General features: G+C 54.3%; 1 protein-coding gene across 1 annotated transcript; it reads left to right on the plus strand.

Annotated features, from left to right (window-relative positions):
* The first annotated feature begins 1369 nt into the window (after nt 1-1369).
* Nucleotides 1370-6146, plus strand: VPS37D (VPS37D subunit of ESCRT-I). The gene is made up of 4 exons (XM_004045561.5): nt 1370-2134; nt 3459-3630; nt 4056-4138; nt 5052-6146. The coding sequence occupies exons 1-4, from the start codon at nt 1997-1999 to the stop codon at nt 5412-5414; spliced, it is 756 nt and encodes a 251-aa protein (XP_004045609.3). The 5' UTR covers nt 1370-1996; the 3' UTR covers nt 5415-6146.
* The last annotated feature ends 9999 nt before the right edge of the window (nt 6147-16145 follow it).

Here is a 16145-nt window from a genome sequence, read left to right on the forward strand (position 1 = left end):
TGGGGCTACAGGCACGAGCCACCACAGCCGGCTACTTTATTTTTTATGTTTGGCAGAGATGGGGGTCTCACTATGTTGCCCAGGCTGGGTCACTCATTGTCTGACTTAATTTCTGAGTGTCTATTTCCTGAGATGGGGACAATGGCTTAACCTATTTGTAAAGACAAGGTACAGGACATATCGGGGATCACATGGGAATCACAAAGCTATCATGGGGTGACACCTGCCATTTGTCTTATACTAGAATTAGTTGAGTGGGAATGGGACTCTGCCTTAATCCATGAACTCCCTGAGGGCAGGGACAGTGTCCCCACAGGGCCTAGCCCAGTGTTCAGTGCAGAGCGGCATCGTATGCTCTGTGGACACTGTACAAATGAGAAGAAACGGGACTGTATCATTTACCTGTAATGTGACTTTGGGGAGGCGACATCATCTTTTTTTTCCTTTTTTTCTTTGTTTGAGACGGAGCACGGAGTCTCACTCTGTCGCCCAGGCTGGAGTGGAGTGGTGCTATCTTGGCTCACTACAACCTCCGCCTCCCAGGTTCAAGCAATTCTCCTGCCTCAGCCACCCGAGTAGCTGGAATTACAGGTGCTCACCACCACTCTTGGCTAATTTTTGTTGGTCAGGTTGGTCTCAAACTTCTGACCTCAAATGATTCACCCACCTTGGACTCCCAAAGTGCTGGGATTACAGGCATGGGCTACCGTGCCCGGCCTCTGTGATGCTTCTGCATCTCTAAAATAACAAGTGGGTATTGACCCACTATGTGTATTCATTATAACATTGCTAGCCATATCACTATCCCTCAGCATTTTAATTTTACTTTTATAGAGATGGGGTCTTGCTGTGTTGCCCAGGCTGGTCTCAAAACTGTGTTCAAGCAATCTCCCACCTCTGCCTCCTGAGTAGCTAGGACTACAGACGCATGCCACCATGTCCGGATACTTTTTAAAAACATTTTAATACTTTTAAAAATTGTTCTTTTAACTTTTTTTTTTTTTTTTTTTGAGACGGAGTCTCGCTCTGTCACCCAGCCTGGAGTGCAGTGGCGCGATCTCCGCTCACTGCAAGCTCCGCCTCCCGGGTTCACGCCATTCTCCTGCCTCAGCCTCCTGAGTAGCTGGGACTACAGGCGCCCGCCACCACGCCCGGCTAATTTTTTTTGTATTTTTAGTAGAGACGGGGTTTCACCATGTTAGCCAGGATGGTCTCGATCTCCTGACCTCGTGATCCGCCCGCCTCCGCCTCCCAAAGTGCTGGGATTACAGGCGTGAGCCACCGCGCCCGGCCTCTTTTCACCCTTTTGACAATTTTTAAATTTTTTTTAATAGAGACGGGGGTCTTGTTATGTTGCCCAGGCTGGTCTCAAACTCCTGGCCTCAAGCGATCCTCCCTTCTCGGTCTCCCAAATCGCTGGAATTACAGGAGAGAGCCACCGCGCCCGGCCAGCAAGTCAGCGCTCACCATCTCCAACCCCATTTTACAGAAGAGAAAACTGAGGCTTGGGGAGGGCTGCAAGGCAGGAGCCCTCGGCGCCCGGCCAAAGTCAGAAATTTGTTGTTGCCATCCGACGGGAAAACGTGCACGGGCTCTGCAAATTGTAACCGCCCGGGGCTGGAGAGTCCGTGCCTGGGGGCGTGGTGAGCCAGGGCCGGTGCTGGGGCGCAGAGCAGGGCGGCTCAGATTCCGGGAGGGGCGGGGAGATCGGGTTGCTGGGCGATCCTGGGTTGCTGGGCGATCCTGGGGTGCTGGAGGCGGCGCGGCGCGGCCGGGGCGGGGAGGGGTGCGGCCCGCCCCCTCCCTGCCCCACCCCCAGCCCCGGCGCCGCGGCTCCTTTAAGAGCGGGAGGGGCGCCCCCTGGCGGCGGAGCGGTGCGTGCGGCCGGAGCCGGAGCGGATCCTGGAGCCGGAGCGGAGCGGAGCGGAGCGGAGCCGGGGCGGAGCGGGCCGAGCGGGCCGAGCCAGCAGCCGAGCTGGGGGCGCGGGCGGGCGGCATGTACCGGGCCCGGGCGGCGCGGGCGGGGCCGGAGCCCGGCAGCCCGGGGCGCTTTGGGATCCTCAGCACCGGGCAGCTCCGGGACCTGCTTCAAGATGAGCCCAAGCTGGACCGGATCGTGCGGCTCAGCAGGAAGGTAGCGCGAGGGGCTCGGGCGGGGGGCGCGGGGGACGGGCAGCGGCCTGCGGGACCTGCCGCCCGAGCGAAGGGGCCGCGCGGGCCGGGCCGCGGGGCCGCCCGTGGGCGCGGAGCCTGGCACGTACGAGTGGGCCCCGCGGAGCCACCCCCGGGGGAGGGGGCGCTTGGAGCTGGCCTGGGGCGGGTGGGGCGCCGGGGACCCGAGGGGGGCGCCTGTGCACCCCCAGGATGGCCGCGAGGCGTGTCCTACAGCGGATGCTCCGGGGAGGTGTGTTCCGGGGGGCTGTGTTGTGGGGGGCCCTGGCTCGCACACCCACGTTCTGTAAGGGCCAGAAAGAGGAGGCGCCTTCCACTGGGAGAACTAGGGGCCTGTCTGACACCTGGAGGGGCCGTTGGGGGTTCACGCATTCTGGGGGCGCAAGAGGGGGCTTTGTGCCTGGCGTTGGGGAGGGGTGCTGGAAGCTGCCGTGTGTATCGCATAGGCCACCGTAAGAGAAAGTTGTATATTTCACGGGAGATAGGCCCGGGCTGGTTGTCTGTGGGGGGCAGAAAGGGAAAGTGTGTGTTGAAAGCAGGCAGGCGAGGAGGGGCTTGTGCATCCCACAGGGGACAGATGGAGGGGAGTGCGTTCTCCAGGAGCAGGGAGGGGAGGCTGGGCCCTGCTAGAGACAAGGAAAAAGCCTTCTCCAGGGCCGGGGCTGCTGTAAGCCCGGAGCAGGGAGGAAAAGGGGGTGTGTATTCCTTGGGGTGTGAGGATTCCACTGGAGGCAGAGGAGGGGGTGGGAAGGGAAGAGAGGGTGACCCGAGGGGGTGCTGTGAAGGGACGGGGTGCAGACACCCCTCTGGAGAGGATGAGCAGGGGGTGGGAGTGTTTTCGGTGCAAACACCTGAGGAGGAAACAGACAAAGGCCTGGAGTGAGAGGGAAGCTGTCCATGCATGGAAAATGGGGCAGAGGAGGGAGGGGCACTCCTCCGGGACCTGAGCAGACATATTAATTGAAAAATTAAAAATTAACTAACATTTGTAGAGGCCTTTATAGTTTTCCTCACTTAAGTCTCTCAACAACCCCGTAAGGTGGATGTTTTTAACTCGATTTGTAAAAGAGGAAACTGAGGCCAGAGAGGGAGCTCAGGGCAGAGCCAGGTCTGGTCCCGGCCTGTCGTCGTCCCTTCACCTGTTGGGTTCGCCACCCTGAAGGCTGGTGCCTGACAGGTGCCTTTGGCCTGGCCCGCAGGCACGGTCGCCCAGTAGGGTGGACGGGGCAGTAGGGTGGACAGGGCAGATCCCCTGAGCGGACCTCTTAGCTCCTCTCTGCCCGCAGTTCCAGGGCCTGCAGCTGGAGCGTGAGGCCTGCCTGGCCTCCAACTATGCGCTGGCCAAGGAGAACCTGGCCCTGCGGCCCCGCCTGGAGATGGGCCGGGCTGCCCTGGCCATCAAATACCAGGAGCTTCGTGAGGTGGCCGAGAACTGCGCGGACAAGCTGCAGCGACTGGGTGAGGGCACGTCTGGGAGAACCCCCTGGGGCTGGTGGGGGCAGTTGGCCATCCGGTGGGTTGGCCTTGGGAAGTGCCAGGCTCTGATGGATGGGAGTTGGGCGGACCTGCTCCTGGCTTGCTGGGCAGTAGAGTTGAGGAAGTGAGAGGAAGTGGGGAGGGTTGGGTGGGAGAAAGGGGACCCAATATGCAGGGTCCCCCTGAGGTGCTGAGGGGGACAAAGCCTCCCCTGTCTCTTTTGTACTAGGACGAGGGGCAGAAACTTGGTAGGGGCCGGATCCACAAAGCGGTCACATGGGCACGGTACAGATGAGGAAACTGAGGCTCTAGACCAGGGGAAAGGGAAAGGGTCACATGGGGTCAGCGGGAGAGTGCAAGCCCGGGGCCCTGGCCTGTCTGTCACTCTGTCCCTCTGTGGCCCTCAGAGGAGAGCATGCATCGCTGGAGTCCCCACTGCGCGCTGGGCTGGCTGCAGGCTGAGCTAGAAGAGGCGGAGCAGGAGGCAGAGGTGAGGGGAGGGGTGGCTGGGGCTGGGGGCCAGGAGGGAGACCCATTCTCCGCCACCCCCTGGCTCATTCTTACACCTCAGGCTGGGAAGCCCCTCCTCTGGGAAGTCCACCCTGAATGCCTGGCGCATGTGAGAGCCTAGCATTGCTGTCCACCAGCACTGGACAGCCAGCAGGGCTCACTTTCCTACCTGTGAATTTTTTTCGGGCTCCCCTGTGACTGGGCCAGGGCAGCGTGGATCTGGGGCTACAGAGGAGCTGGGGCAGACTTTGTGCTGGGTTGGGAGTGCAGCAATCAGTGAGCTGAAGGTGGTGGGCTCCCAAAGGACATGTTAAGTCTATACTTCACATGTGTCCCTGCCTCTGCTCCTGCCTCATCTCTGATCCAGCAGGTCTGGTGATGGCATCCTTATTTTAGAAGTTAGGGCCGGGCACAGTGGCTCACGCCTGTAATCCCAGCACTTTGGGAGACCGAGGCGGGCGGATCACCTGAGGTCAGGAGTTCGAGACCAGCCTGACCAACATGGTGAAACCCCGTCTCTACAAAATACAAAAAAAAATTAGCCAGGCGTGGTGGTGCATGCCTGTCATCTCAGCTACTTGGGAGGCTGAGGCAGGAGAATTGCTTGAACCCGGGAGGTGGAGGTTGCAGTGAGCCGAGATCGCGCCACTGCACTCCAGCCTGGGCCACAGTGAGACTCTGTCTCAGAAAAAAAAAAAAAAAAAGTGGGAGGACATTTGTCCGCAGTTCACTTAGCAAGTAATCGGAGGCAGGCCCAGGCTGGAACGCAGGTCCCCTGTCCCCCAGCTGAGGGGTGATCACCATGGGGAGGGCCTCAGGGTGGGAAGGAGTGAGGACCAGTCCCCAGTCTGTGGTCGTGCCCCTCCCAAGCCTTCCCTTCCCTCCCGGCCCAGGAGCAGATGGAGCAGCTGCTGCTGGGGGAGCAAAGCCTGGAGGCCTTCCTGCCTGCCTTCCAGCGTGGCCGCGCCCTGGCCCACCTGAGGCGGACGCAGGCAGAGAAGCTGCAGGAGCTGCTGCGGCGTCGGGAGCGTTCTGCCCAGCCGGCCCCCACCTCGGCTGCTGATCCCCCCAAATCCTTCCCAGCTGCAGCTGTCCTGCCCACTGGGGCCGCCCGGGGGCCACCAGCAGTGCCCCGGAGCCTGCCCCCCTTGGACTCCCGCCCAGTGCCCCCACTGAAGGGCTCCCCCGGGTGCCCCCTCGGCCCGGCCCCCCTGCTGAGCCCTCGGCCCTCGCAGCCAGAGCCCCCCCACCGGTAGGATCCACGGTGCGGCCCCCCTGTTGGGGGGCCTAGACAAACTTGATGCTTGGCTCCTCCTCCTCCCCCACTGCCTGGGTGGGGGGAGGGGCAGGCCCCTCCCCCTGGCCTCAGGCAGGCCCTGGCCCTGGAGGCTGAGCTGGGGAGGAGGGTCCCCTGGAAGAGGCCCGAGAGGGGGCTGGGGGTGGGTGGGCAGGGCTTTATGCCTCTGGCGCTGAAGACACCCTGCCTTTTTTGTTTCCGTGCCCCGGGGCCTCTAGGGTGATGGACCAGCCCCATTAAAGAACTTGACTCACCTACAGGGGCCTGGGAAGATGCCTGGGTCCCCTAGGGGCCTTGCCAAGGGGACCTGTCGCACCCCACCACTCCACTGGGCTCGCACAACGCCAAGGCCGCCAGGAGTGTTTTACATCATGTCCTGAGCCTACCTTTCCCCCAAATTCTGGGGCCCACGGCCTAGGAGCCAGGTGGTCAGGCCTCGGCTGTGGGGCCAGGGACACCATGGCCCTGGGGCTACTACGTGTCCACACATGCTCCAGACCCTGGGGCAAGGTAGGCCAGGGGCTTCTGACCTGCGCAGGTGAGAGTGGGCCATCCCCAGGAAAGACCATTCTGTATTTTTCTGTCCCTGTCTCCTTAGAATGGAAGCTTTTTGAGGGCAGGTCCTTGTCTTTGTACGTTCTGTCCCCAGCCCCGCCTCTTAGGGGCCGTCAATAAATGTGATGATGAGGATGACGATGCTGCCCGACTCCTCTCTGCTGTTGCAGCCTCCACAGCTCAGCTCCTGTGCTTCCACTTCCTACTTTTGAGATGCTCTCCCCTCCTTTCTGCCCATGCAAAGCCCAGCTGTCCGGGTCCAACACCGCTGCTGCCTCTTCCATGAAGCCTTCTCTGATTACCAACCCGTGAGAGCCTTTCCTAAATCTTAACTTCCTGGCACTTCCGGTCAGAAGCGCTCACTGCTCCATCTTGGTTCTCCAATTGCCTCACCTGTACGCATCTTTTCCTGGGTTGCCCATAAGCCCAATCGGGATGGTACCTGGTCTTCTCTGGCCTGCCAAATGACGGTCCCCACGGAGTGATGGAGGGCATTTTGCAGGACTGATGGCATCTGTCCTCAGCCAGGGGGAATGCTAGGTGCCAGTTTGGCTGATGATTGTGGAACAAGGAGGTGGGATATACCCTGGGTCAGCTTAGGTCAAGTCCAATGAGATGCAGTTTGGCAGGGAGGCGTGGAAGTTCTTGCAAACAAAAGGGGACAGTCACAGTGTTGTGGAAGCCTACAAAGCTAATATGGTGTTGGTCCATGTTAATAAGCACATAACTATCTGGAAAGAGGGAGGTGTTGGGATAGCTTTGCTTTTCACTTAAGTTTTTTACTGGAAGAGGGGCCCCTCCCCCCACCCGCCCCAAATGGCACCTTTGGAGAAACAAGGATGAGAAAGAACAGTCAGTGAGGAACAGTTGAGGGATCTGTTTGAAATGTGTGTTTGTGTGTGATGTTGAGCCTTTGAATCTCTAAAGGGTTGGGTCACCTAGAACCAGAGGTTAAAGCCAAGACCAGTGGGTGGGAACCACAGGTCAAAGCTAAGACCAATTGGTGGAAACCGTAAGGGGCCGGATTTTGGCTCCGTTTGAGGCTCTTAAATTAGGGATGAGGCCAGGAGCGGTGGCTCATGCCTGTAATCCCAGCACTTTGGGAGGCCAAGGTGGGTGGATCACCTGAGGTCAGTAGTTCAAGACCAGCCTGGCCAACATGGCGAAAACTCATCTCTACTAAAAATACAAAAATTAGCCAGGCATGGTGGTAGGGACTTGTAATCCCAGCTACTCAGGAGGCTGAGGCAGGAGAATTGCTTGAACCCGGGAGGCAGAGGTTGCAGTGGGCCGAGATCACGCCACTGCACTCCAGCCTGGGCGACAAAAGTGAAACTCCGTCCCCCCACCCAAAAAAAAAGTTAGGGGTGTTCTGTGAGGTGGATGGTCCCCATCCCTGACGATGTGGGGGCAGCAACTGCTTGATGGGCTTTTTAGAGATGTCGGCTGTAGCTAGAGGGATTGGGCTGTGGGAGCTTTAGAGCCTCAGGCCTAGACAGTCAGAGTGCCCCCCTAGTACAGGCACAGTTTAAGCACTGAGAGTGCCCACTTCAGAACCTCCATCCCACTTTGGTCTTGGTTCTACTCTCTTCAATGCTGGCACTTCAGCTGCTGGAGGCCAAGGGACACCAGAACTGCTGAGTTCCTGCTGATATGACCAAAGACTGAGCAGCGTTGGAAGACCTCTCCCCCATGCTCTCCTTCTCAGCACAGTCTGGGGCAGGATGGGCCCCTCCTGCCCTGGCTTCCCGTTCCTGGTCCAAGCTTCCAGGGTGCAAAGCAGTCCATTCCCACGAAAAAGTACCTTTGTTCCATTTTTATGAAAATGCATGGTTCCCTGCTGTTTTTTCTGTTTTGTTTTTTTTTGAGATGGAGTTTCGTTCTTCTCACCCAGGCTGGAGTGCAATGGAGCGATCTCGGCTCACTGGAACCTCCGCCTCCCACGTTTAAGCCATTCTCCTGCCTCAGACTCCCGAGTAGCTGGGATTACAGGCATGTGTCACCAAGCCCGGCTAATTTTGTATTTTTAGTAGAGACGGGGTTTCTCCATGTTGGTCAGGCTGGTCTCAAACTCCTGACCTCAGGTGATCTGCCCGCCTTGGCCTCCCAAAGTGCTGGGATTACAGGCGTGAGCCACCGCACCTGGCTTTTTTTTTTTTTTTTTTTTTTTTTTTTTGAGACGGAGTCTCTCTGTGTCACCCAGGCTGGAGTGCAGTGGCGCGATCTCGGCTCACTGCAGGCTCCACCTCCTGGGTCCATGCCATTCTCCTGCCTCAGCCTCCTGAGTAGCTGGGACTACAGGCGCCCACCACCATGCCTGGCTAATTATAATTATTTTTGTATTTTTAGTAGAGATGGGGTTTCACCATGTTAGCCAGGATGGTCTCGATCTCCTGACCTCGTGATCTGCCCGCCTCAGCCTCCCAAAGTGCTGGGATCACAGGTGTAAGCCACAGTGCCCGGTCCCCATTTTTTTTTTTTTTTTGGCTCTCCTTCATGATTGACATGGTGTAGAGTTTGCAACCAAAAGGTAAAAAGGGGCAAAGGTTGGGCAGGTCTGGACCTTTCTCCACTATCATGAATTGGGGAGCAGCCTTTAGAAGGCAGCAGCTACCAGGTTGAGCCTCCCCTCCTCAGGGTAGGTAAGAAGCAGAGAAAGTTGAGACATGGACAAGAGAGGGACTAGGAAGAAGTGTTACCATGGGAACCAGATGGGGTCCTTCAGAAGGCCTCCCACACACCTTGTCTTGCACAGAGCTGATTCTGCTTTAGAGGGGCAGGGAGTGAGACCCCTCTGTGTTCAGCTCCAGCCTGAAAATGATCGGAGGCAGGTGAGGATGGACACCACCAGAGTGGAGTGGGCCCAGTTCTGGGTGGGCCATGGAAAGGCTTATAGTTAGATGGTTTGAAAAATCATTAACCCCTTTTGCTTGAAGGTACATGGAATGTTCAGGAAGGTTCTGGAATGTTCTGGAAGGTGCAGCACTCTGGGCCCTTCCTTTTGCCTAAAACCTTCTTGAACTTGCCGCTTCTAGATTCAGGGGGCCCCAGGAATGTTCCTGGCTGTGATCTGTGAGAGAAAACAAACGAGGGTCTGCATCAGGGGGCTCATGAGAAAGGTCCTACCTATTAGATACCATTTTGCTTTTACAAAACAAAACCAAAGAAGTCTCCAAATAAAACTCCCACCCCTTTTAATAAAAACAGAGCTCCCTATTCCTCAAGAAAGTCTATTATGTACACCTCCTTGTTTGGGAATCACTAGCTTCTGCATTTTTCTAACCTTCCCCCTCTTGGTTTCCAAATATGAAACATAGTAACATTAAATGTGCTTTTTCTTTTTCCTAACCAATCAAGGCTCACTGAGCTAAGCAGGCTCCAACCAGTGTGGGCTCAAACCTTCACCACTGAATGGTGTAGTCCCTGCAAAGCCATGGCTAAGAGCTTGCCCCTGACCTCCAAGGCTAGAGAATCGAATGGTTTCTAAGAGACCCAGTTGGACTTGCTGCAGGTTTATCCCAGTGTATACAGGGATTTTACACAAAAGACTGAGTGAAGGAACTGGTGTTACTGTACCAAAGGGCCTCTGGTTGTGTCTAAGCTTATCATTGCTGTAGACCTCTGGAGAGATTCCCCTTGTCCCGCAATGAAAATAAGATTTCACTCAACCTCCCTGCATAAAGTGCAGGCTCTTGCAGCAACATACAATATAAGAATTTGCAAACTCAAATGCCTACAGGGGCCAGGAAGGTGACACAGAGGTGCAAAGTAGTCCCTTTCCAGGAAGAAATTCTCCTGCCCCTACTTTTCTGAAAATGCATGGTACCTTTTTACTTTTTTGCTTTCCCTCTTGATGGACATGGGGTACAGAAATGTTTTTCTGCTATGGGAAAAACGGTGCAAGTGTGTAGATAAAAGGCCTTTTACACTTCACCCCGGTTGGTGGAAGTGCAGCAAATTGGGGAGTGATGTCTCATCTAAATGGACGAAAATTTTTTTTGTTGTCTTTTTTTTTTTTTTTGAGACAGGGTCTTGGTCTGTCACCTAGGCTGGAGTGCAGTTATGTGATCACAGCTTACTTGAAATCTCAACCTCCCAGGCTCAAGCCATCCTCCCACCTCGGCTTCCCAAGTAGCTGGGACTACAGGTGCGCGCCACCATGCCTGGCTAATTTTTGTATTTTTTGTAGAGATGGGGTTTTGCCATGCTGCCCAGGCTGGTCCCGAACTCCTGGGCTCAAGGGATCCGCCTACCTTGGCCTCCCAAAGTGCTGGGATTACAGGCGTGCACTACCGCGCCTGGCCTCAAAGGGGAAATGCTACTGAGCTTCTCCCACAGCGCTAATGCAGGTACGTGAACTGAATGGTGGCAGATTTTCTTTCTTTTTTTTTTTTTTTTTCAAATGGAGTTTCACTCTTGTTGCCCAGGCTGGAGTTCAATGGCGCTATCTCGGCTCACTGTAACCTCTCCCTCCCGGCTTCAAGTGATTCTCCTGCCTCAGCCTCCTGAGTAGCTGGGATTACCGGCGTGCACCACCACATCCGGCTGATTTTTTTGTATTTTTAGTAGAGATGGGGTTTCTCCATGTTGGTCAGGCTAGCCTTGAACTCCTGATCTCAGGTGATCCACCCGCCTCGGCCTCCCAAAGTGCTGGGATTACAGGCATGAGCCACTGCGCCCTGCAGATTTTCTCATTTTTTGAGAGATTAGAAATCTGTTTTTATGGGGGCGGTGGCTCATGCCTATAATCTCAGCAGTTTCAGAGGCTGAGGAGGGTGGATCACTTGAGGTCAGGAGTTTGAGACCAGCCTGGCCAACACGGCGAAATCCTGTCTCTACTAAAAATACAAAAATTAACCAGGCGTAGTGGCATGTGCCTGTAATCCCAGCTACTTGGGAGGCTGAGGCAGGAGAATCACTTGAACCTAGGAGGTGGAGGTTGCAGTGAGCTGAGATTGCACCACTGCACTCCAGCCTGGGGGGACAGAGCAAGACTCTGCCTCAAAAAAAAAAAAAAAAATCGGTTTTTATGCCCAAATTTTGAATGTTGGGTAAAGTTGTTTTAGGACACTGTGCCAGCCAAATACTGTCTGCAAGGTGACTGTGGCCTGTGAACCCCAAATCCCAGTCTGCTCTTTGTACTCCTCAAACAGGCCTTCCCCACCATTTTTTTTTTTCTGAGATGGAGTCTCACTCTGTCACCCAGGCTGGAGTGCAGTGTCATGATCTTGGCTCACTGCAACCTCCGCCTCCTGGGTTCAAGCTATCCTTCCACCTTGGCCTCCTGAGTAGCTAGGATTACAGGTGTGCGCCACCATGCCTAGCTAATTTTTTTTTCTTTTTTTGAGATGGAGTCTCGCTCTGTCGCCAGGCTGGACTGCAGTGGCACAATCTCGGCTCACTGCAACCTCTGTCTCCCGGGTTCAAACGATTCTCCTGCCTCAGCCTCCCGAGTAGCTGGGACTACAGATGCGCGCCACCACGCCCAGCTAATTTTTTGTATTTTTAGTAGAGATGGGGTTTCACCATGTTGGCCAGGATGGTCTTGATCTCTTGACCTCGTGATCCGCCCACCTCGGCCTCCCAAAGTGCTGGGATTACAGGCGTCAGCCACCACGCCCAGCCAATGTTTTTTTTTTTTTTTTTTGAGATGGAGTCTTGCTCTGTCGCCCAGGCTGGAGTGCAGTGGTGCGATCTTGGCTCACTACAACCTCCGCCTCCCAAGTTCAAGCGATTCTCCTGCCTCAGCTCCTGAGTAGCTGGGATTACAGGCACCCACCATCATGCCCGGCTAATTTTTATATTTTTGTAGAGACGGGGTTTCAGCATGTTGGCCAGACTGGTCTTGAACTCCTGACCTCAAGTGATCCGCCCACCTCAGCCTCCTAAAGTGCTGAGATTACAGGTGCGAGCCACCATGCCCGGCCATTTTTTTGTGTGTGTGTTTATAGTAGAGACAGGGTTTCACTATGTTGGCCAAGCTGGTCTTGAACTTCTGACCTCAAGTGATCTGCCTGCCTCGGCCTCCGAAAGTGCTGGGATTACAGGCAAGAGCCACCGTGCCAGGCCCTGAAACATGCCTTCTTTTGTCTAAAGTGGCTGTCCCCTCTCAGGGCTGAGGATGTGAATTTTGAAGGGACAAGGGTAGGATGGGAGAGCCAACCCACCACAAGACTAGTGACAGGACCCTAGCCTTAAGAGACACTGGTGAGGTGGCTAGATCCATAGCGACGCTGTGACTTCAGGACAGATAGTGAGAGATGAGCTCTCTGCATGCGTTGAGCATGTTTGGCCTACGCAAGGTCTTGAGATCCAGGCTCAGCTCTCACCATGGTTTGCACACATTAACAGAGGGACACTCAGCTGCTTTGCACAAAACCACGACAGCTGCAAGCTGGACCTCGGAGCTGAGCTGCTGAGGGCAGGCTAAGGTAGGTCTTCTCCCATGATGTTGTTTTTCCTTTTTTTTTTGAGACGGAGTTTCATTCTTGTTGCCCAGGCTGGAGTGCAATGGCGCGATCTCGGCTCACTGCAACCGCTGCTTCCCAGGTTCAAGAGATTCTCCTGCCTCAGCCTCCCCAGTAGCTGGGATTACAGGCATGCATCACCACACCCAGGTAATTTTGTATTTTTTAAAAGTAGAGACAGGGTTTCTCCATGTTCGTCAGGCTGGTCTCGAACTCCTGACCTCAGGTGATCCGCCCGCCTTGGCCTCCCAAAGTGCTGGGATTACAGAGGTGAGCCATCATGCCCGGCCTGTTTTTCTTTTTAGAGATGAGGTCTTGCTGTGTTGCCCAGCTGGAGTGCAGTAGCTATTCATAGGCGAGAACTTTGTACGCTAGTCTTGGACTCCTGGGCTCAAGCGATCCTCCTGCCTCAGCCTCCCAAGTAACTGGGACCACAGGTGTGTGCCATTGTGCTGGGCTTTCCCTCATGATCTTCCCCATGGGCAGGTGGCAGCGTGTGACTTCATCATGGCGCTGAGGAACTGAGAGGAGGCAAAGGCCAGGACAGGGCCCACTTTTCTAGTGCACTGAATTCCAGAGTGTGGACTGAGGTAGCACCACCACTTATCAGCCGTCCCTCTCTCAGCCTGTTTGCACGGGGTCTGGCGACCTTCCAGGAAGCCCAACAGTTCGAAACACAGACCTCTTCCATTTCCAAAAAAGGGTGTGTGTGGCCACTCCAAGTCAATCGTGACCCAGTAGGACAGCTCTGTGGCCTAAGGTAAGCTATTCCTAATCAATTTGGCTCATACAGAGGTGCACTCAATGAATGAAATGCCGGAACCTCAGAAGGAAGAGGGAGAAAGCCTACTTCCTCAACACTGGGATCTGTAAAGGGTCATCTCACCCAGCAATAAATAAAGGGCAACAGAAGGGAAAAAGCAGTTTGGCTCAGGAGAAATAAAGTCCCATTCAAGCCCAAAGACACCACCACAATTACCTAGACCTGTGCGCTTTTGGTTCCTGTCTTGTGGCCTCTGTCTCCCCATTTAGGAACCACGCCTGCGGCTCACTCGGCCTCGTGCTATACCAGTAACCCCCTCCCCACCCCACTGAGCACAGCCTGGGCCAGGCTGGGCCCCTTTACCCTATTCTCCCATCCTAGGTCCAAACTTCTAGGGAGTTTTGTTTCAGTTTGTGAAAAAGAAAAAGGATTAAGGCTGGGCATGTCTGAGCCATCCTCCACAACCAGGAATTATGGAATAGCCTCTAAGGCAGGGGCTAAGGTCATGGCCGAGTTCAGCCTCCACTTGCCAGGTAGCAGCAGAGAAAGAAAAGACTCAAGCCAATCTGAGTGGGTGGGGGGAAAATGTGACCATGGGAACACATGGTCCTTCAAAAAGCCTCCCACACATTTTCCTTTCCATGAAGAGCACAGGCTCAGTTTCAGGGCAGGCAGGGAGTGGGGTCCCTCAGGCATTAGCTCTGGCCTACAAAACCCTGAGGCATAAAGGGATGACATTACGGAGTAGGCTTTGTGCTGGGTCAGGGGAGAGGCTTAGAATTGGATGATGGTTAGTAAACCTTATAGAATACTTTGCTTAGAGTTTCATGGAATGTCCCAGAAGTTTACCTTAGTCTGGACCCACCCCCAGTCTGAACCTTCTGGAATTTTCTATGTACCCCAGATTCGGGGGCTCACAGGGAACGTTCCTGGCTGGGATCTTGACTGAGAAAACAAACTTCAGAGGTCTGTCTCAAGGAGCCCATGCTATTAGACCACTAGTGCTTTACAAACCCACATAGAAAGGAAGCCACCTGTTTCGCTAAAACAAAAAGCCCTTACCCCACTGTTTGTCGTGCCTGCTTTATTGGTTGAGAAGCACTAGTTTCAGAACATTTTGCTAAACTCCACTTTGTGCAGTTTGTTTTTCCAGAAAAAAGAAACTCCACTTCCTGCAGTTTTGTTTTTCCAGAAAAAAGTCTCTGTCCTGTTTTCTAAATATGAAACATAGTAACAATAAATGTTCTTTTAAAAAGTACATATCCCCTTCCCCCAAGTCCAGGCTCACTGAGCCAAACAGGTCTGAACCAGATTGGGCTCAAACCTTTTTTTTCTTTTTTTTTTTTTGAGATAGGGTCTAGCTTTGTAGCCCAGGCTGGAATGCAGTGGCAGGATCGCAGCTCACTGCAACCACGACCTCTCAGGCTCAAGCGATTCTCCCACCTTAGCCTCCTGAGTAGCTGGGACTACAGGCACTTGCCACACCCGGCTAATTTTTGTGATTTTTGTAGAGATGGGGTTTTGCCGTGTTGCCCAGGCTGGTCTCCAGCTCCTGAGGTCAAGTGATCCACCCGCCTTGGGTGGATCCCAAAGTGTTGTGCCAGGCCCCAGATCTTCATTACTGCATCATATGATCACTGCAAAGCCTTGAGTAGGGGCATACCCCAACCTCCGAGGCAAGAGACAATCAATGGTTTCCCTTTTTTTTTTCCTTTTCAGGCTAGACTGGCACAATGATGGAATGGTTTTCAAGAGGCCAAGTAGGACCAGCTGTGGGTTTATCCCATTTTACCTAAGGATTTTACACAATACATTGAGTGCAGGAATGGCACACAATGATTGTACTCAGTAATATACCAAACCACTCCTGGCTTTGTTTAGACCCTAGACTTGGGCCCTCATCCTTCTCGTAGACCTCTTGCGAGGATTTTCCCCTTTTACAGATTCACACTCAGTCCCGAACATAAACACTTGAGCACCTACAATCTCACAGCCAACTCCCTGCCGACGTCCAGTGACTCACAGTTAAGAGAGCTTCAGCAGCAGCTCTGACCAAAGTGATGACCAACTACTTAACATGAATTAGAAACAGAGCAGAAAAAACACGCCTTTAGCCTGCTCTGCGTAAAGAACCAAGTCTCCACCATGAACACCAAGCCACCAACTCCCCGTCCCTCAGTAGTCCTGTGTACTCCCAAAGCCCCAAAATTCACCCCAGCCTCAAGCAGCCTTGTTTAAAAAATTAAGGAAGGGCCTGTGATAAGCACTGCAAGTTAAACAGAAACAGGGGACTTAAGTGCAGAGTTTGTCACTCTATTTCTGGGAGGGGATGGGCTGCACAGTGTGCAATGGGGCTGGCTGGTAAAGGGAGGACCAGGTGACAGCCAGCCACACTGTCTCAAGGATGAACCTGGCCCTGCTAGCATTATGCTGTAATCCCTGTGGATTAGAACTATGGATAATAGGGCTGGGAGCAGTGGCTCATGCCTGCAATCCCAGCACTTTGGGAGGCTGGGCGGGCAGACAGCCTGAGGTCGGCAGTTCGAGACCTCAGTCTGGCCAGCATGGTGAAACCCCGTATCTACTAAAAATACAAAACACTAGCTAGGTGTGGTGGGAGCCTGTAATCCCAGTTACACAGTCAGGAGGCTGAGGCAGGAGAATCGCTTGAACCCGGGAGGTGGAGGTTGCAGTGAGCTAAGATCGCACCACTGCACTCCAGCCTGGGCAACAGAGCGCAAGACTCCATCTCAAAAACAAAACAAAACAAAAACCCCCCCCCAAAACTATGGATAATAAAGCATGACAGACCTCAAGATGCCAAATGATTTTCTCCTCTGCTGTCACGCCTACAGAGTAACTTCTCCAAGGTCACACATTAAATATGGGCACAGGAACACTCATT

This window comes from Gorilla gorilla, chromosome 6, assembly GCF_029281585.2.
Source record: "Gorilla gorilla gorilla isolate KB3781 chromosome 6, NHGRI_mGorGor1-v2.1_pri, whole genome shotgun sequence".
NCBI lineage: Eukaryota > Metazoa > Chordata > Mammalia > Primates > Hominidae > Gorilla > Gorilla gorilla.